Source organism: Charadrius vociferus, unplaced genomic scaffold, assembly GCF_000708025.1.
Source record: "Charadrius vociferus isolate BGI_N301 unplaced genomic scaffold, ASM70802v2 scaffold90, whole genome shotgun sequence".
In the NCBI taxonomy this organism is placed as follows: domain Eukaryota; kingdom Metazoa; phylum Chordata; class Aves; order Charadriiformes; family Charadriidae; genus Charadrius; species Charadrius vociferus.
The window spans coordinates 541,986-564,154 of NW_009647222.1; the positions used below are offsets into that span (position 1 = coordinate 541,986).

General features: G+C 38.4%; 1 protein-coding gene across 1 annotated transcript in view; it reads left to right on the plus strand.

Annotated features, from left to right (window-relative positions):
* Positions 1 to 952: 952 nt before the first annotated feature.
* The window catches only part of ERC1 (ELKS/RAB6-interacting/CAST family member 1), a 303,616-nt gene continuing 282,399 nt past the window's right edge, over positions 953 to 22,169 (plus strand). Inside the window, exons 1-2 of the mRNA XM_009879628.1 lie at positions 953 to 1,114; positions 11,807 to 12,640. Coding sequence (XP_009877930.1) covers positions 11,972 to 12,640 — 669 coding nt within the window. The 5' untranslated portion in view covers positions 953 to 1,114; positions 11,807 to 11,971. The remainder of the gene's footprint in view (positions 1,115 to 11,806; positions 12,641 to 22,169) is intronic.

Sequence of the window (22,169 nt, forward strand, 5' to 3'; positions counted from 1 at the left end):
TGGCAGTGCGCCGGGGCGGGCGGTGGTGCGCCGGGTGGGGTCTGGTTCTGCCTCGTACTGTTAGTAGGTCCTTCGTGCTCTTCCCGTTCGCCTTCCCTGCTGTGTTTTGGGTTTTTTTTTCCGCCCCCACTTATTTAGTCTGCCCTTGGGAAGCACACGCTTTTGTTGTCTTAGCCACATCATCTGAGGTAATGGTGACCGGTGTCTTCCTACCTAGACCTTGCAGCGTGGTTGGTTTTTCTTATTCCCCCCGTGAACGCTGAACGGTCACACCTCACTTATTTTATTACATCTGCTACAAAGTAAGCATCGGCTGACACCATGCTTTGTTTCTGAGGCTGCTGCCATCCTGAAGCATGTGTCAGGGATTGCTGTCTTTCCACATCTGTCTCGTTTGTAACCTGAACTCTAAGTCCTAGTTATGAAGTGTACAATTTATTTTACATGGAATGTTGGGTGCACGCTGGAAGTGCACGCTATGGTTCGTGCTGACATGGTGCGAAACGGTTTAAAGTTAAACCCCAATTGAAGTGGGAGAAATTGGGAGATACAAAGCAAAGATATAAAGAAACACCTATGGAGGTGGTGGCAGGGGAGAGCAGTACAAAAGCCAAGAGAATTAAAGTAAATGGATAGAAATAGAATTGGTTCGAAGAACAATGTGTGTTTAGCACTTTATCCAAGCTCGTTTTGGGGGCACATTGATGTATGTGGGATGGTTGTAGCTGGATAATATGCTACCTCAAATCCAACAGGTTGTAACCAAAAAAAGTTGTCTGGTTTGACTGCGGGGTTGTGATTCTTAAACAATGGCTAATTCGGCTAGGATGTCTACAGCAGTAACCTCCACCAGCTGCCTGCCCTCTTTTTCTCTTGGAGGTTACTGCATCTATAGCTGTAGGTGGCTGAACATACGTCTCCTCCTGAGCTACTGCAGTCTGCAGCCTGACATATTACTGTAAAGTGTATTTTGGTATTTTGTGTTGAAAACTGCAGCAGCTCATATGTGTGCCCCAATTCAGGGTCACTTATGAGTCAGCACCCTTACAGCAATATCAAGTACGATTAAAAGAGAAAAATCACTACCTTGCTCGTGGTAGTGTGAGCAGAGTTGGTAGTACAAAAATTTGGTTTTTTACAGTAATGAAGCATTTGGACTAAAACACTAGTTATTAAATAACTGAGGGAGCTGTACTGAACGTAGTTCAGTTCCGGAAGCATAGTTCAGAACTTCTATCACAGAACAGCAGTTCCCTGAATAGTCAAGTGTGTGACTTTACTGTATCATCCAGGCATTCTGGATTATCTGAATCTACCAAGCTGCAAGAGAAGCTGCAGCTAGAAAAAAGTTTGGGAACTACTGGGTAAAATACGATTTTACCATAGCATTTGATATAATTTGAACTTTTCCCATGTTTCTGGGAAACCGATTTAGCTGCAATCAAATCACTGTAACATTGACTTTGGTTTGGCTTTTTGTTATCTGGGTTGTATTGAAGCATTATGTTTTTTGTAAGTCTTAGTATTGTTTCGTTTTTCTCAAGCTTTTATGAGATTCTGTTAACATAACTTTTCATCTCTAACATCTGGCTAATGGCCTGACTGGCAAAAAAGCAGGTTTGATATTTACATGGCATGTACCTTTTTATTGAATTGCAAATCTTGGTCATGACAGAAACCTAGTTTATTTTTGTTGAATCTGCCGCTCTTTCAGTTCCTGGTAGCAGTTATCTGTGTTGCTGTATGAATGGAAGTATTTCACCATGCTATTGTAAGCAGCGTGTGAGTTCCTTGCTATTATTCCTTAATTTGTGAAGCAGGATGCTCTCCTATTGTTATCCCTCCTCCTCTCACCCCTCCCTACTTTCAAGCCTATTCCCCCAAAAGCCTCTTTTGTGTGAGAAGTTTGTTACAACACATACCTGTCTAAGCCACTTGAAAATTGTAGTAAGTTCAGAAGGTCTGGCTTGTTTTATCTGAGCATGGTATGCTCAGAAATGGATGGATGCATGCATGCAACTTTTTAAATAATCAAACTGATTGCTAGAATTAAGAAACAATAATATGCATTCTTGAACCTTGCTGACTACCCTGCCACAAGAGCACTCTGGGTGATGATGTTTCTATCAATTACTGCCTGTTTAAGCCAAGAGTTTAACTGTGGCATGCAGTGGGCTGCTGTATGGCAGTGATAGCGCGTGAGATCCTAGAAAATCCAGTGCTGATTTAGGAAAAGTGATGTCTTCTAGTACGTGGGTTGTTTCAACATTGTTAACACAACTTTGTTGTCAGGGTGAAATTATGATGGAAATTCTGTAGGTAGCGCATGCTTTGCTTTGCATAGTGATGTTACCCATGGTGATTTTAGGTTGGGTGTCTGCATGGGTTCACTAGTGCTTTTAGGTACTTCTGGGCTTTTGAAACATCTTTATCACTTTTAGCATTGTGTTTCCACTGTTGGGAAGTTGGTTGTTGATTGCATGCCACCTGGGGGGAAGAGAGAAACAACCATGCATACAAACGCATAATATTTACTGACTGTATACTCTAAAAATCAGGCTATGAACTCTTTAGCCATACAATGATGGAAAATTAATGTCCATAGGTATTCAGTCTCTTAGGTAATTAGAAGAACGAGAGTTATTTTAATCGGTTCATCAGTACGAAGTTTATGTGTGTGTTCTGACTCCTGTTGCTTTTTGTGTTTTGGACATTTTTAAAAAGGAAAGAGATAAATGATAATTTTTGCTGTATATCTCCCATCAGCTTTAAATTTAGACACTTATAATCAGCTCCCATTCATTGCAGAAAACAAATCCTGATGCACCTTCCTAGCCTGCCTACACATGTCAGTGTTAAGAACATAGGACAGGGAAGGGACCATGTGGGTCATTGGGTCCAATCCCTGGTAATCCCAGGCAAGAACCAGGAACTGAGAATGTTGCACAATACTTCTGCACCATGTGCTAATCGTCCTGTAACAAATTCAGCGCTGCCAGCTTTAAAGCTATTGGAAAGAACAGCTGCTGGAATAGCGTCCATACCTGGGAAGCCTTGAAGTATGGTGACCAGACGGTGTTAAGAAATATGTGCCCCAGTCTCTGGAGGAAGTCAGAAAAATATCTGTTAATACACAGCAACCTGACAAAGGGAAAGAACTTGCTCGTGCACCCAAATTTAGTGACCAGGTTAACTGTTTGTACACTGTGAGCAGAACCATTTTAGTCTGACAAGTGAGACGAGGTAGGGCCTTTAGAGATATCAGTAGCACCTCATGTTCGCCTCAATTTCAGGCTGACCTCCAGAGCTTTAGGAAAAAATCCTTATAAGCAAGTGGTGTATCGCAAAGAGTATATAAATATGAATAAATAAAGATCTAGCTAAAACAAATGCATTTTTATAATAATTGTGAGTGTGTTTGGGGTTTTTTTGATATTTTTGGGGAAAGAAGATCTAAAGGAATTAAGTTGTGGTGGTGAAAGTGTACCATTTATGCTGACATGAAGACATGGGAATTACAAGAAACAAAACCTGATGTCAGTTAAAACTGCTTTTGCAATGAAGCTGCTGTAGAGTAGAGCATGTTGTCTTCTTGTTCATGTCTTCCTTGTGGAGTAAGTAGATCTCATGAAAGGAAATGTATACTTGCAGGAGACAAATTGACTAGGAAGCTGATGAATATTTCTGGCTCTTGTTTAGAGACTCACGGGTAGCGTGTGACATCTGGTAGGAATGGGAGAGAAGAATGGGAAACAGCATGATTATCTAACAAGGACAGATAATCAAGATGTTTCTGTGCTCTGTGGTGATTTAAAGTGTGTGTGCATCATTTATGCTAACCTTTCAAATTTAAAAAATGTATAACAGGAGTGTCAATTTATGTTTAGAAACAAAACACTCCTTTGACAAATGACAAATGTGTTTTTCCTCCAAATGTTAGAGTCAGGGTTGATGGCTTACCTTTTACAAAACATGTTTTTTAATATGTCAAAGTCACCTAAAGATTATCAGGGATTTTTGAGATACTTCTCTGGGAAGACTTCTCTGTGTACGTTAGGGAGAGTGTGTCAATTCCTGTCTTCTCGTGTTGGATGATACAGAACAATTACTGTTACTTTCAGTGAACTTGGCAGATGTGCAAGTAGGTGAACTTACTTTAAAAAAAAACCAAACCAAAACAACAACCCAACTTTTAAAAAGGATCAGACGTAAACAGATGTTGGTGCTTGGGCATCTATTCATGAGCTACTTGGAATGAGAATCAATCGTAATATGAACTGTTACTTTTTTGTCTTAGTTCTATGTTAATTTCATTCATCCCTTTTGCCTTCTTGCTGTCAAGGCCATGAGGATAAGACTATTTTGATAACAATAAACAACCCTGAATTCCATGGGTTCAATGCCTTGTGTCTAGCATTGGCTGGCTTGCAAACAATTTCCAAAGTAAACTTTCTTCTGTCCTTTTTGTGTGTAACAGTCATTACTTTAACATGAAAAGTAGTGAGCTTTCTTACCTTGCAGAGCTAGTCAAACCTAGAATCTACAATATAGACCTAAGATAGATGCTTCTCATTTTTTATATAAAGTAACATAGCAACTGTAGCTTTTGTAATTGTGTGTGTGCACCAGAAAGTAACAGGAATTCAATTTTTCTCTTGGTCTCGGTTGACACACCTCCAAGTTGTGAATCTCGTCTGTTCTGTCATCATCCCCACTATCTAAATTCCAGGGTAAAGATATCTGGCAGGGTTTTATTGGAATATAAGCTGTTCCTTTTTTTGGAATTACATTTTTCCCGCCGCCTCCTTCTCTGGCTCTATTCTGGCATCCAGGTCCTACTGTATAATCTAGTAGTACTTATTTGTGATTAACTATTCCTGTGTGAATTATGAAAATGCGAAGAATTGCTACCTCTGTTAATGCTGTTAATGAAGTCTAAGTGTGCCTGCTACAGTGCTTTATCAGATTAAGACGGCTCTTGTAAAGGCTGACTTTTCTGTTGCTATTATAAAACTGACATGCAAAGCTTTCCTTGTGCAGACAGGAATCGGTGCTACAAGAAAGTTCAGTCTTCTGGAAGCTGGGTATATGGCTGCCATTATGCTGATGGGAGGCACTAGAGGAGTCACTCTGCTGTAAGATGTGCTTGCCTGCCTCGTTCACGATCAAACTGTCCCATGCCTGACTATCAGGCAGTGACACTATGAAGGAGTTGACTCCGTAAATGTTGCTGTCTGTCAGCTGGTGTCGGTCCTGAACAGAAACTGCAGAAAAGAAATTCAGAGGAAATGTTACTTGCTGAAAGCTGCAAAAGTTATTCCAAAATTCATTTTATTTTAACAACATAAGCAGGGATTTTTCTGTATTTCTGCAGTGCGTTTTTTGTGTACTTGGTTTGTGTAACTTTACGTAGAACTAGTTACTGTAATATTAGTATTTGTCCTGGAGTAGGGGGGGATATGGGATATGAAAGGCATCATATATTTATATTTGAGATATCCTCAGGAGGTTAACAAAACTTTGTGTTAATGAATCTTCCATTTTCTGTCAGCTGTAGCCATGAATGTCTGCTTTTCTGAACCATTGGTTCACATAAAATACTAAATATAGAGGCTGAGTGTGACAGTATTTGTAAACACATCCCATTTTATTGGATTCTTTATCCTGAAGTTGATGTTAATCTGATGTCTCCAGAAATTCTTACTATGCCTGAATAAAACTTTTTAATTGAAAACTACCAAAGCTTTTGATAAGGCTAGTGTACCTATTCCTGCCCTCTCTCACGTCATAACTGCCTTACAAGTAAATCTGCCTGAAGTTGTGCAGGTTGCATTTTAGTATTCTTTCAGCATGCTAGGTTCTGATGCAGGAGTTACCAGCTTTCATGTTGCTTTGAATAACCATTTTCATTGATGTATGGTTCTGGATATCACTATATTTCTTGGAGTGGTAGCTGCTTTGCTGTTTTGAAAGAGGCTTGATTCTCCATTGCTTTTCACTGGCTACAACTAGGCTATTGTAATGAAACAGATTCATTTTAGTTGCCACAAGTTGCATTGTAGTACATTTAAATGTTTACTGTCAGATTATAAACCTTTTTCACAGTTCATGGTGTCCATCTCTGAGTGTTTTTGGACAGTTACTTATGATCTTAGACATTTTTCTTAGCTCGCACTTCAGGCAGGATGTACTGTTACCTATCATCATTTTCACACAGAAAATGTTCATAACCATCCTTTTTCTTCAAAATTTTTCTAAATACAATATTGTGTAATTCTCATCTAGTTTTTATATGCTTCTGATAGTCCTTTCAAGCTTTTTAATAATTGCTAGATAGTGTTTTCAACTCATTAAAGCAGGTCAATTGTATGTCTCTGTACTTGCAACCCTGCTATGCCAATCTCTAGATCTGAAGTTTTTACTTTGGCTGACGTTAATTTTATTTATTTATTTTTTTAATTTGGCTTGCAGATAGGATGCTTTTTGGAGGTTTTTGTTCTTTAGTAAACAGTGAACAAGAGAGTGTTGTTTCACAACTGTAAAGGTATGCAAGTTTTTTTCAACACTTGCAGTTTATAGTCTCTTTCTTAGCAATCTTAGGTAAGCGTTCCTATATTGGCAGAAAGGACTGAAGGTTTTTGAAACCTACAGGAGAGTTTGCAAAGGAAAAATGGTCAATACGTTCATGTCAAAGTTGGACAGTGTTCCTTGTAGTTACCACCATCCTGTAAGGCTAAGAGGTGATTTATTTGTGACTAAATTTAGGGTTACAGTAGAGGAGGGAAAAAGAAACAGTGCTTCATTTTGGTCTCATGGAAGATAGGATATGTTCCCCAGAAGGAGGATCTGGGGAGCTACAGGTCTGTCACTCTGACCTTGGTGCCAGGGAAGGTTTTGGAGCAGATCATCTTGAGTGCCATCACATGGCACATACAGGCCAACCAGGTGATCAGGCCCAGTCAGGATGGGTTTACGAAAGGCCGGTCCTGCTTGACAAACCTGATCTCCTTCTGTGGTAAGATGACCTGCTTAGTGAATGAGGGAAAGGCTGTGGATGTTGTCTACCTGGACTTTAGTAAAGTGCCACAGCATTCTTCTGGAGAAACTGGCTGCTCATGGCTTGGATGGGCATACTCTTTGCTGGGTTAAGAATTGGTTGGGTGGCCAGACCCAAAGAGTGGTGGTAAATGGAGTCAAATCCAGTTGGTGGCCCATCACAAGGGGGGTTCCCTAGGGCCTGGTATTGGGGTCAGTTCTGTTTAATATCTTTGTCAATGATCTGGGTGAGGGGATTGAGTGCACCCTCAGTAAGTTTGCAGATGACACCAAGTTGGGCAGGAGTGTTGATCTGCTTGAGGGTAGGAAGGCTCTATAGAGGGATCTGGACAGGCTGGATCGATGGGCTGAGGCCAATGGTATGAGGTTCAATAAGGACAAGGCCGAGTCCTGCACTTGTGTTACAACTACCCCATGCAGCGCTACAGGCTTGGGGAAGAGTGGCTACCTGGCAGAAAAGGACCTGGGGGTGTTGGTCAACAGCTGGTTGAATATGGGCCAGCAGTGTGCCCAGGTGGCCAAGGCGGCCAACAGCATCCTGGCCTGTATCAGGAATAGTGTGGTGAGCGGGACTAGGGAAGCGATTGTCCCCCTGTACTCAGCACTGGTGAGGCCCCACCTCAAATACTGTGTTCAGTTTTAACCCCCTCACTACAAGAAAGACACTGAGGTGCTGGAGTGCATCTAAAGAAGAACAACGAAGCTGCCCTTCTTCTAGACCCAAAGGGTCTAGAACAAGTCTTACGAGAAGCAGCTGAGGGAACTGGGGTTGTTTAGCTTTGAGAAGAGGAGGCTCAGAGGAGACCTTATCGCTCTCTACAAGTATCTGAAAGGAGGTTTTAGCAAGGTGGGTGTCAGTCTCTTCTCCCAAGTAACAAGTGATAGGACAAGAGGAAGAAGCCTCAAGTTGCACCAGGGTAGGTTTAGATTGAATATTACAAAAAATTTCTTCACCGAAAGGTTATCAAACATTGGAACAGGCTGGCCCGGGAAGGGATTGAGTCACCATCCCTCGAGGGATTTAAAAGTAGAAGTGGCGCTGAGGGACATGGTTTAGTGGTGGTTTTGGCAGTGTTAGGTTTACCATTGGACTTGATGATCTTAAAGGTCTTTTCCAACCTAAACGATTCTGTAAGATACTATACTTTTGAGATTCCTAGTAAAATGCTCGTGTGGGTCAGAATATTGAAAAACTTTACGTCTTCTGGTTATGCTGCTATCTGAAAGAAATGTTCCATATAATTTTGCTTGGACTACTGGAAGGAAGCTAGAACTCTTTCTTTTTCCCTGATTAATTGGTATTGCAAATGAGAAAAGGCATTTCTGTCACTTCCTACACTTTGCTGTTTCCAGGATGAAAGATGTTTTTCCTAGTGTGAATTATCTTAATACCTACTTCTGCTTACGGATTCCTAATAGCAACAAAGTGAAATGGTCAGTGATAAATGCTACTGGAAAAAATCATGGGGCAGGGAGGCGGGGGTGTTAAGATTTATTTTGTAACTTTTTTTTTTTTCACTTGAACCCTGACAAATCTGTGTGTCAGTGAAAGTAATGAAACTGGCTGCGTGGTTGGAGGGGTGTATTTAGTTAATATTTGGAATATTCACAATTTTAAAGTCTAAAAATGGTTTAATGAAAGTTCTCATTTCAAGAGAAATACTGGAGGGTTAGGTTTGCTTGTTTCCAAAGATTTTTTTCTCTTAATCTACTGCTTTTGTTTGGTTTTGCTTTTGAAAAGTGAGTGCAGTGTAACACGGGGCAGCGATGGAGTTGTTCTCCCCGAGTTTCACGTGTGTCCGCTCTGGGAATCCTTTCTGTAACCCTAATTAATGGCTAATTCTAGCAGCTGGCTTTCATAGCTTGTATTATTTGATTTTTCTGGAGTAACAGAGGGTGTAGTGCCTACCTGTGAAACAAAGCATGGGACTGGTGTTTCTACGGAAGGTGAACGAAAGCTAATCTGCCTGCCGGGTTTATTAGAAGATGACCACTGCACGGCATCTGCTGTGGTACCAGCTCCTTTCAGCTGCCTGGGAATCTACTTTTCTGTCAGGGACATCAGTCGCTTTCATTCTTTGAAAAGCAATTAATAGTTTAACAGAATGTTAGCTAAAGCGAGGAGAAAGCAATTCCATGAGGTTAAATGACACTTTTCCATTATGGGGGAACTCATTAGAAATGATGTAAAATCTTTTGTCCGCTTCTTGGATGTTGTTAAGCACTTTACTAGGTGATACTTCGGCATGCAACAGTAATGTACTTCTAGCAACATTTAAACTTAATGTGTTTTGAGGAAAGAGCCTTAACTAAAATGCACAGAATAAAACATGTCTAATCTTTTGTTTCAAGTTAAACTCATTTAAAGCTGTTAAGTAAATGAGTGTTTATACTAATTTAGTGTGGTAAGTTTCTAGCAAATGAATTAGGTGCTGTGATTTGGATTTATTTTCAAGAGAATCCTCGTGAATACAAGCTCTCAGTTGAACATGCTTCATGTAATGTCTAAGAAATCATATCTGACTTGTTTTGAGGGCTCAACTGATGTCACAGCAGCATTTTTAGCATTTTGATATCTTGGTGAGATTAGTCTGGAATAACTTTTCTATTTGGAAGAAGTGTTTTTCTTCCGGATCTGGGGCACAGTGTCTTACTTATTGAAGCAACTTCAATGAAACACTGTAGACTTTGTTACATAGTTTATATTTCTGTGCTGCTTTGCATAAGGATATGTAGCTGAAATAGAAGAAATGTCTTATCTGTAACTTGTATTAAAAAAAAAAAAAAATCTGTAGGTGGTGTATTGGTAGCGTCTTGGTAGCTAACTTCAGTTATTAATATCGCTGGCTATCTTTCCTTGTCCTGTTTTCCTTTACGTGTGTGTTTAAAATATTCCGTAGCAATATTGTTGCTAGCTTTGGTTGAAGTTTGAAAAAAAAGAGAAAGTGAGAGAAAGAGAAAATGAACACTTGAACTTTTCAGGGATTGCTCACAAAACAGTATCAGCTTTCATAAGCTTTATAAAATTACACATGCTATTATATCTCCTATGAAATAGTGTGAAAATTGAAAAATGCTGGCTTACCCTGGTCTTGTTTTCCATTTAAAACTTAGGGTTAAACTAAACATTTTAAAACTATTTATTGTTGTATCTTTTTCCTATACTGACTTGTTTCTGAAAGGAAAAATTATGTATCTTTTCTTCATCAGGCTTTTACTTTTTTTTCTTTCTACCCTTTTCCGGTATTTTTTTCAGAATTATTTTTTGGTCTCTTCCCCTCCACCCACACTTACTATTTCTACAATTTCTTTTGTAATTGTATTCCTCTTTTAAGCCTAATCTTTCACCTGCTTGCCCAATTATTATCTCACAAACATGCCATAGGGTTTGGAAAAATTGATTCCTAATATTTCGCAAACCAGACTTCTGAGCAGAAGGTGAGGCTAGATGAAAGCTGGTGTGAAAGGAAAGGTGTTGGGATATACAAGATGCTGCTGCTCTTTGGATACTATCTGGTATTCTTCCATCTAACGGGGAGAGGTCAGACCAGGAATGTTTCAGTGCTCTAATTTTGATTTCAGTTGAGCCCAACAGTGACTTGAAATATTTTACACTGGAAAAAATATTTAACAAGTGAGAACCGTGTAGTGGGAGTAGTTCTACAGTGCAGTAGTTCAGTCACAAGAGTAGACTTCATCCCTGTTGCTTGCTCCTCTACTAGATCTTTACTACTAACAGTGCTCTCAGCCCTGTACCCCTGTACTAAAGAGTTACCCGCTAGCACCTGTAGAACAGCATTATTAAGTAGAGGCAAGGAGGAACTGCGACACAATGATGTCATACTATATATGTTTTAAGAGGTCCCTGCTGTTGGAATGATACTTACTAATGGAATTAATCAGAGCTGGTTAATGAGACGTATATTTTGATTGAAATCTTTGTTTAACCTGAACAAAGATTCAAGTCATGTTTAGGACTGAATCCTAGTTTGAGAGAAAATAAGAGACTGGGACCAGTTTTCAGTGCAGGTGTAATTCTCTTGTTCCTCTTAACCTCATAGGTCCCATTACTGTGTGATTGCTCTTCTTTCAGACTTGTATCTATACTTGCTTAATCTTTGTAGTCAGTAATGGTTTCACGATTCTTATTAGTTTTGGTTCTGACTTCTGAGTTTGAAGGAGGGCTGACGGCAACACTAAAGGGACCTGCCAGTCAAGATCATGATCAGAATCATTTCAGTCCATCCTGCCTTCCCATTTGCAGGATTATTTGCACAGCAACAGGGTTTAGAAACTGTGTCCTACAGAAGCTAGCAGTGCTTGAAGGAAAAAAAATATTCTACTGAACAGGCTATAAATTTTGATTGTGTCTCTTATTCAGAAAGTTAACGGGTAAAGAATTAGGGCCAGTTAGAGATAGGAAAAAAAATTAGATGACTTTTGTAGAGTTCAGGCCATGACCAACAAAATTATGGTTTGAAAATTGATGGGTTCTTTTTTTCCCTCTCTTTACTGTGAAAATATAACGACAGAAAAGCAAGAATAGAAGTTCCTTTTTGAGTTTAAATATTAGGGTTTAAATAAAAGGTTGCTTTTTTTGTGAGTGGGAATTGAAAAGATGCTGGCAAAGTGTAGAGGTAGTAGAATACACTTTATTCTAATGTGGGACAAAATATTTGGTGATAAACTAGGTATTTAATACATTATTTTTTATTGATACAGTTTTAATACGTTATTCTTATTGATACAGGTATGGTCCTGAACATCGTGAGCACGTGACTTCAAAGATGGACACCTGGATCTGTTATAAGTTGTGATTGGCCTTAAGCTGACTTACAACTGTTGAAGAACTTAACAGGATTTCTCTCATTCCTGATTTATGCCTATCTAATTGCCTCACACCACCAGCTTAATCATGTATGGAAGTGCTCGATCAGTTGGTAAGGTTGAGCCAAGCAACCAGAGTCCAGGGCGTTCACCAAGGCTGCCACGGTCACCACGCTTGGGCCATCGTCGAACCAACAGCACAGGAGGCAGTTCTGGGAGTAGTACTGGGGGTGGCAGTGGGAAAACCCTTTCTATGGAAAATATTCAGTCCTTAAATGCTGCCTATGCTACGTCAGGCCCTATGTATCTAAGTGACCATGAGAACGTGGGTGCAGACACCCCAAAAAGCACCATGACTTTGGGCCGATCTGGGGGGCGGCTGCCTTACGGTGTTAGGATGACTGCAATGGGTAGCAGCCCTAACATTGCCAGTAGTGGAGTTGCCAGTGATACTATTGCATTTGGAGAGCACCATCTCCCTCCAGTGAGTATGGCATCCACTGTGCCTCACTCACTGCGCCAGGCCAGGGATAACACAATAATGGATCTGCAGACACAACTTAAAGAAGTATTAAGGGAAAATGATCTGCTTCGCAAGGATGTGGAAGTGAAAGAAAGCAAGCTGAGTTCTTCCATGAACAGTATCAAGACCTTCTGGAGTCCTGAGCTAAAAAAGGAGAGAGCACTGAGGAAAGATGAAGCTTCAAAAATCACCATTTGGAAGGAACAATATAGAGTTTTGCAAGAAGAAAACCAGGTTTGTCATCTGTTGTCACTGTTTTATTAGTGCAGTATCATGATTAAGTAAGTTTAATAGACTCGCATGTCACCTTTAAGCAGCTAAATTATATTGGTGCTTTTCCCAGGTAATTGGTAGGAATAAGATTTGTTTTCAACTTGCAAGCCTCTTTTTAAATGTTTCTTGTTAGACTTGTAAGCCACCTCTTGAGTGCTTATTTCTCCTTGTGTGTCGTTTGTTTTTTTTTTTTTCCTAGGACTGATGCTCACCACATGGTTTTCTTTTGGAAGTATTTTATCGTGTTCATAATTAATATTTCTATAGTGCTTAGTTCTTGAAGCATTCTCTGAGGTGCAGAATGTACTAACTGCTGACCCCAAATACAACTGAATGTTGACAGATTGCCATTAAAACAAAGTTCACATTACACTGGTCTTATTTTAGAGCTCCAGTTAAAACCTCCAGACCTGCAGTTTTCACAAACAGATATAAATTGTGTTCTTGGCTACATTTAAGTAACACTGTTAAACCTGTTCATCTATTCTTTTGTCATAAACTGTGCATATCTTCTTATGCAGCTATCATAAAGCACCCTACAGAATTTTTGTAGTGGTCTGGCTAGTTAGAGAATAGGCTGAAGAACAGAGACTCTTGGGTGTCTAGTTCTTTTGTCTTGTCCCTCTTAAAAGCATCCCTAAATCAGAATAAAACTGAGAGGTTGATTAAAATTGTGGTCTCTTTGTAGTCAGCTCTACTTATTACAAGCTTTTTTAAAATTTTCCCACCTAGACCTTCCTGCTAGTTTAATCCTGAAGTAACTACTTGTCTTTGAGATAGTGTCCTCCTATTTAGTTGTTTCTGACCAAATGTGAGTTAGGCATCTCTCTGGACTCTCCCATAAGAAACCTCCTCTTATGGAAAACAGGCCCAGCATCCAACTCTATAAGTTTCCTGAAATATAAGTCAGTTTTTCCATGACAAAATTACTTTCCCTATTGAGTTTTTTAAATATCCAACAAAGTTTAATGAAATAGTTTCCATAATTCAAGCATGATGATGTTCTTCACAGAAGCTCTTAAGATACACTTGCTATTTTAGGCAGCATTTTTTTTAAGATTTGCTTTAGAAGGTGGAAGGGAGAGGGAAACTGCTGGAGGTAAACAATATTGCTGGTAGTACTTGGCATGTTATACTTTACTTTCAGGTGACCTGTCTTAAATAGTAGGTTCCTTTTGGTTAGTGATAATCTGCTATGCTGACGTTGTCTGCAGTTTTCTTTTTACATTTTAAATAACTGAGTTGAAGAAAGTAAGTCACTTTTCATGAGTTAGTATGAAATAATTTAATGAACTTGTCATGTAGCTGTATCCTTACCAAATGGCAAGTATCACAACATGTGATTTGTTAATGTGTGCAACATTTCGTATTCCTTTTCATATGTTGTCTTGAAGTGAGGAAAACCTAAAGTTAAATAATTTATATTACAAAAGTAGGATTTCCTTAGAAGGAGTAATCCAGTGAAAGTTTTAGTTATCGTCGTATAGTACCAGTTTAATGAATACATGGAATAACATTCACTCAACTTTCTGATGCTCTTTGTATTTCAGCTACAGGTAAGTATTTTAATTCTCAAATTCTTTTCATTTTTAAGTTCTATTTTCATACCGAGGACAATATCTTGGAATATAATAACATTTTTCCTGAAATCAGTTTTGGCATTTGAGGATGCTGTGGAAATCTTGCAAGAAAAATGTAATGAATGTATGGTTAGAACAGATTAAGCAGTTACTAAGCATGTATAGACTGGAGAACAGGGATTCCTCTATCTGAGTTGGTGTTTTTTTTTCCTTGTCTTTCCTTTATCCCATAATTAAACATTTACAGATATTTCCAGGCCGCTGTTCTCTAGGCAATCACTATAATTACTACCACACTGGTAGAATTGTATAACTTTGGTCCAAAAAAAAATAGAAGGGTGCAATTTAAAAGTAAAAGGGTATTATTGCAATGAGCTGTAAAAACTAAGAATGCTAATTAATAGATTATAGTTAGCTAACAGTGTGTCCTAATTAAAGTCTGAATTCATTATGTCTTCTATAGCCTTTTGGAGTTGGTCACTTCAGCCCTTTATAAGGAAGATCAGTTTAATAGGATTTAATGTAATTAAACAGACTTCTCTGTTTAGACACTGAACAAGGGATTTCTCTGATCTGTTGGGGGACCAGAAAAATCTTCAGAACCCCTTCACCCTCCCCATAAAATGAGTTCCAGTGTAATTGCAGGAACTGGTCTTCTAGACCTCAATACGATTATTTCAGCACATCACTTTTAAAGACTGCTCACATGGGCAGAACTTGTGCTTTATATTAAGTTTAGCTAAGGCCAAATGCATTGTTAAAAATTGACTCAACTCATGAAGCCAAGATGCGGGCTGACTCATGCCATTATCTGATAGTCATCTCAATCTCTTTGCCGTGGTCTTGGCTCTTTATTCCTCTCCACACAGTTGATTGTCCCTGATTGTATTTTTTTTTTATTGCTGTTCTTGTCATCTTTACTTTGAATGATTGAATTGCCCCTTGGTTTTGGAAGTTCTTAAAAATGCGCGAAGATGGGAGCTCTGGTTGATTGCTACCTCAGCCTCCTGTCAAAAATGCACTGGTGTCTTTGGGTTTTCTTTCCCATTTCTTGGGAATGTATGCAAATAAATCACTATTATTCATGTATTGCTTACTGATTTCCAAGAAATTTTCTGGATTCAATGAAGGTCAGAGAATGAATAGGGAGATTGAAGAGCATGCTACCTGTCCTGAGGCATTCACATCTCTTTTTGTTTGGTTGTCTTCTTAAGGCAATAGGTATTATATCCAATATCTTGGATATAATACTAAGAATGTTGTGCACATGCACCTATATAGCTCTCGCTTGGGTTGAGAGTGCTTTAGTGCTAAGTTGTGGTATTTTCACCAGTTGTGCAGCACAGCTGTTTTCTTCAGCTACTCTGAGCAAATACTGCAGCTGTGGAGTGTAGCATATGCTCAATTTTTTATTCATCCCTTGTTACTGATCTTGAAGAGCCAGAAAATCCTTTCTTTTCATAAATAGGGAATGTCATTGTCATCTCATTTTGAAGTGCTCAAAACTAAACATGGAAGGTATTTCTGTAATTAACATAGGTTCTTGGAAGAATAAAATAGCTTGCAGTGCAATGTGGATTAGTTAACCAATTACACTTTGCAAGAAGCCAAAAGGAGAGCGCAAATGATTTCTCAAAGGTTAACAAACCCATGCATATCCAATGAGGAACTGATGGAGCCAATAAACAGGAGCTTGGTTTTGGCATAGTATCTCTTTCCTCAGCGTGCTTTAGTAGGAATTGTATTTTTCTGAGTTGAAAATTTTATTTTTTTTTTTTTTTTAGTGTGTGTGGTTTAAAGTTTCCCTGGAAGCTTCTTCATCAGAAGCCAGAAGAGGGAAGAAAAGACAGTGATTATTTTTTGCACTTTGATAGAAATAATTTACCTAAAAACTGGACCACGGTGGAATATGTAGAACTCGAGAACAAAGGAACTGCTCTCAGTTGAAACTTGCTTATAACAAGGTGATTGTCCCTTAAAATAAATAGTGCAATGCAAATGTGATGTCTAACACCCTGCATTGAAATTTCCCACATTTGACTGATCTATGTTTAAGATCTGATTTATGTTTCAGCTGAAATAATGTGGTACTGCTGAAAACATATTTTTACTTTGATGTATTTTTGTGGTCTTTTTGTGCTTAGAGGCCTTGGATGTCTGAGTAAGAGAGTTTAACCAGTAAAATATTCTGAAAGGATTTTCATCTTGCTTGGGGTAAACGCTTGAAGAACATTCTAATTTATTTTGATGGAGAAGTGTGATGGGTGTACTCCAGCATTTCATCAGCATTCTTCTTCGGAGTACTTTCCTTTTCATAGTAGTGTGGAATGAGCATCTCACTTTTTGAAATATAGTTGCCCATGTGTTAGCCTCTTAAATGCGTTGGCTGCTGCTGTTGTGAGACTGGCTGAGCTTCTAATGAGTACATTCTTCCCCTGAAAATCAGATTAATTCTCACTTCTCCATTGATTTAATTTCTGGGGTGTTTTTAAATTATATTAAAAAATAGTTTGATTTGTTTTAGTACTGTGTCATTCTAATGCTAGTACCATTCCTGAGTTGATTATTTGTTGATAGAAAGCTAAACTTTCTCCCATTATGGATGTTTAATTGTGCAATATGCAGTTCCAGAGTCATTGCTTAAAGGCGTTATCTGTATCCTACAGCATTACACTCAAATCTTTTGGTGGCGGATGTCTGTCGGCTCTCTAGAATGCTGCCAGCTTTAAGGTTCTGCCTGTGTTTCCCCAGTTGCAACATGGAATTATAACTTAGTTTTGAATTATTCTAAAAGAGAATTATCTCCTCAAGAGTGCTTGATATCTGAGGCATTTATCAAGTTGCAGCACTTGGTAGCGACTTCAAAAATTGTCATGTAAATGACCAAGAGATGGGCCTTCTGTGTTCTGTTTTTTTTGCAGTCTATAAGGAAATGAAATTAGACTTTTTGTGCTTATCTAGGTTTCCCAGTGCTCCTTTTCTCCCATGTTTCCTATTAAGGTAGAATGTAATACCTTGAGTTGCTTGGAACTGTAGCATAGGTTGAATGTCTGGTCTCTACTTGATCCATTAAACATACAACGGGAATACTACCAGCTTAAAAGCAGCTTGCAATGAAATGGGTGATGTCAGCGGTACTGTTGAACTTAGCAGTTTAACTGTGCTTTTTGCTGTTAAGCTTGGGGAGGGATTACTTTAAATTCCACAGAACTTTAAATAGCAGACTCTTGCTGCTATAATTCTTTGTCCACTATGTATTGAGATTGTTCAGACATTTCACTCCTAACTAGGGTTGCAGCGTATCATTCCACCATTCAGTTACGTATATTCCTGAAAAGTCTTGTCTGTGTTACTGTATTTCTCTAGAAGCCATTGTCTCTTTTGGCATTATTGTAATTCTGGAGTTTGAGTTACTAACTTTTTCCCTTAAGTGTTCTTACTTTCTGAAGTATGAACGAGGTAACTTGAAATTGTAAGGCTCTGGTTTGGACCAGGCTTCATTACAGTCACTCAGTGAGCAGGTGAACAATTAATAGATGATGGCAATAGCACAGTGGTACTCCTAGATTATAGTTCATTTTAGCAGCAGTCTTGTACTGATATTATAGCTTTCTAATACCAAATCTAGAATTCTTACGTGTCTGTCTTACTCTATGTGGTACTGATTTAAGTAGAAAGGACAGGAACGCTTTTGGTGGAACTGCTAGTCCATGGAAAAAGGATTGAAGGTGTACTAATAATATATATGCCAGTCTTCATGTATGCCTCCAAGGCCAAAAACTGAAATAGAGCTTTTTTTAAACTCTTTTCAATTTGGTGATACTGGAAAGCCTCACAGACTTGGAGATGATACAGCAAAGTGGGCTGCCATGACTAAACTGTTAGTTAGAAAGACTATCTTTTTTTTTTCTTTTTCTTTCAGCAAAGTAGGTATCTAAGATCCTGTTAATAGTCTGTATAATGCTTAAGACATTAGTAATACAGAGAAACTTTTGTATTTAGGATAAATATGTATATATTTTCTGAGATAAGAGCTAGAGACCAAAGGAATTTAGAGGAGACGCTTCTGTACTCTGAAAGTGATTACTGTGTTAGATAGCTGGTATGGCTGCTCTTGCTAAGTTATCTGAATTAGTAATTGAAGTAAGAAACATTGTGAAATGCCACTTTAGCCTCAGCTGGCAAGAGGGGAAAGGGAGAACAAACTTGGTAGTGCTCTAGATATTCCAGTGTACAACTCCTTTGAATTAATTTTGTATATACACTTGTGTTTAGTGAATACAATAAAATACCAGTGTTTTCAGTAATAGTGATTTGCGGTGATTTGAGCTCCTCGACAGAAATCAGATTACAATGGCTTGTCAGCAGGTAAGTGTAGCTATTTGGGATTACACTTTTTTTTTTTTTTCCCTGCATGGATAATGCTTCGTAGGTTTTCTGTATAATTTTTGGCATAATCTGATGAACAGAGGGAAAAAATGACTGCATCTGCTAAATGTAGTGGATCATAATTGTATCTCCACTTTTATCTGCAGATAACAATTACTAGACCTTGAAAAGAAAGTTTTTTCAGCAAAACTTAGTTTCATAACCCACAAGGTCTACATACATATCTTAGTACATAGTATTTGCAGATTTATAATGAGTCCTCTCAGAAAGACAAGAGTCACCTTTTGTAGTGGAAAAAAATACAAGGACAGAGTGTAGTTAGTTTCCTTCTGTGTTGATGCCAGTTGTTATACCTAAGTGATTTGCTTAGTGCTTGCAGTAGTAGTACCTTGGACTGCGAAGCAGAAATGTTTTGGTTTTTTTTTTTTTTTATTACATTAGGAGCCTTGAGAAGCAGGTACCAATGATCAGATCTTGTAAAGCTCCATTTTAACTTAAGAGATGGTGGTAAATCACCAAAAAACCTCTTGATTTAGTGCTTGTTCTTTTTACTGTTGAAATGCTTTGTAATTTAATCACGCCCTTTTGTTGTGTTGTGCTTTGTACATTCACCTTTGCTTCCAAAGAATATTAAATAGTCTGTTTTCCTTTTTTTTATCCTGAGGAAAGTACACAATTTTTTTTTTTCTATTTATAACTTTGGACTAAACACCAAAAACTTCTGTACTGATTGGGAGAAATTGGGGCATGTTTTGCAATTGCAGGGTCAATATTTACATTTAAACCATAAAGAAGAGAAAGAATCCAGGGTAGGATTCATTATCAGTATTTGAAGAGATCTCATGATAATTTGAATTTTTGTCAGTTGACCTCCATTAAGAAAGTCGTCTTATGGATTCACCCTGGGAAGAGACTTTTTTTTTTTATTTAAAAAAAAAAAGCATAAAAACCCCAAAACAACACACCAACTCACCCCTCAAAAACAAACAAACAAACAAACAAACAAAACCCCAACCCATAAACCCCAACCAAAACAAAGAAAAAACCAAAACCCCAGAATCCTCAAAGCATAAAACATGGGTGCTCATTGAAATGAGCGTGATCAGATGCCAAAGTACTGGCGTAGAACACCATTAAGACTGCTTTTAGTGATTGTTGCATTAGAAATCGGAGGAGTTAAACTTACGTATAACAGTTACAGGAATAAATACCATGTGACTGGCTTCTTCAGTTTAATTATAGCAACGTCATTTGTAAACTGGAATGCTAAGTAATGTACTATCATCTGTAAACCTAAGATTTTGATGGCTGTTGCATTTAAAGTGTTTATTCATCTATATACAAGCTTTTATTTTTTTTTTTTCAATTATGTAATACTACTTTTTCCTATTGTTACTTAAATGATTCAAGTTTGTGCACAGTTGGCTACTTTTGCTCTTCCCTGGGTAGGGGCTACTGATCCAGGAGCCCCTTGAAACGGGGGGAAAAATGATTTAGTCCTTGCTGCTCTATGCTGCCTGTAGTTTCTGTATGGATTGCTCTTAAAATCTAGTGACTGTTGTCCCTATTTTGGAAAATAAATACTATAAGCCAGCAAGGGTGAGCAATTGTTTGGGGGCAGTTAGATTCTTCCAGAATTTGACTCCACAACATCAAGAGGGATTTAAAGGCAGTATGTAGTTTCCTAATGATCTTCTGCAGTTCATTGCAATCACACAAAGTAAGACCAGGTCATAGGGGTGATGGTTCTTCTAATCTCATGCTTAACACAATGAAAATACACTTTTAATTGAGGGAGGAAGAAAGGGATGGACATCAGCTGTCCAATTAAAAGATCTTTTTCAGTGCTCTGCAAATATAGGAGAGAGGTAGAGAATAGATTCTACTTTTTTAAAAGGTGCTTTGTTTAACCCCTGTTGCTGTATGATAATCTGCATTGTTACCAGGTTCTGTAGTGTGTTGCTACACATTTCTGTTTCTACAGCAGTACCCTGTCCTGCTTCTTCCCTTCCTTTCCTCCCCATTCACGTCCCTGCTCCAGTGGGCCGGGGAGAGAAAGAGGGAGATAGCCTAGGTTTGGAAAAACAAGCAAGTAATAAATGGTAGTCTGAAATTAACTAAGCCTCAGTAGTATCTGTATCAAAGCTAAGTATGGTTCCATTTTTTTCCTGGCTAATACATACTACATCATCATCATGTTCTTATGAGCAGCACTATCAAGGAATAATAGGCACTTCACTAAATATTCTTTTGCCATCTAAACATTTTACAGATGCAGGCCTTCTGCATGAGAAAGTATGCTTGACATTGAGTTTATGGATTTTTTGATCCTTCTTGTCAGATGATCAAGTACCAGCTACCTTGGGTTGTTAAATTTTGAGAACAGATGGTCTTCTAATTATATGTTGATGCAGATTCCAAAGAATAAAGGGCCATGTATTCCCGCTGATACTTTTTGTCACTTGTTTCTGAGATTAAAACAGGTCAGCACATGAACTACCACCATTCAGACATTAAAATCTTCTCTTCAGGTACTTTGTACAGGATCTGGTTCTTCCATAGTAGTTGATTGCTTGTGGCATTAAAAAAAAATATATATATATGCAAATCCTACCTTTTTTAAATGCAGTGTGATGAGGCTTACACACCTTCTGCCCATACAGGAGTAATGAAATTGTCTGGGTAGTGGTCTGATTTTTAGTGGAATCATGTCTCAGATGACAAATACTTGTTTTTGACTGAGGGGAGGGAAAAGCTTTCTGAACATATATTTGTGTTGTAGCATGTTGTCTTTGAGGACCTGTAAGTGCAAGAAAGCTCATTTCAGGCTTAACCTATTGGTAGACTTAAGTTATTCTGGACCAGGAAGAAGTCCTTATACTGAAGACAGTGGTGTACCCTATAGTAGACCTCCTGTCTTGCTGTGAGAAAACAAAGCTGCCTTTTTTTTTTTTTTAAACTATTAGCATAATTGATTAGACTTTCCACATTATAAGTGGATATCAGTTCTCAGATGAGCAGAAACAAACCATGAAGCAACAAAAGTAACTTGAGATAACTAGAGCTTTCCTCATTAAAGAGGCAAGACCCCCATGCAGCCTGTGCCAGTATCTGGTCTCACAGCTGTAAGCCTGCATGAAGCTTATTTTTATGGCTACATCTCCTTTGAGAGATGGAAACATTTAATACTAAACATTTGATTTGCTAAAGGATTCAGGGCATCACACCAAAGCTCTTAAGCTCTTACTAGAAATGTCAAAAGCAACACAGCTAAGAATCACCAACCTACTTAGAAAGTAATGCTTTACTGTGGAAGATGCTTATCCTCCATAGTCAATTCGTGCCTTGAATCTGATCTAAAGAAGCAGTAGATTGATGAGAAAGACATTGTCTGTAAGAGTGGTCATACTTCTACAACCTAGTCTAGATCCTTTCAGCAGAGCTAGATACTATAATTGAAGGTTTTCATATCGTGTCTATGCTGAACACTTTCTTGCCAGTGTGCTACAAAATGAAATGAG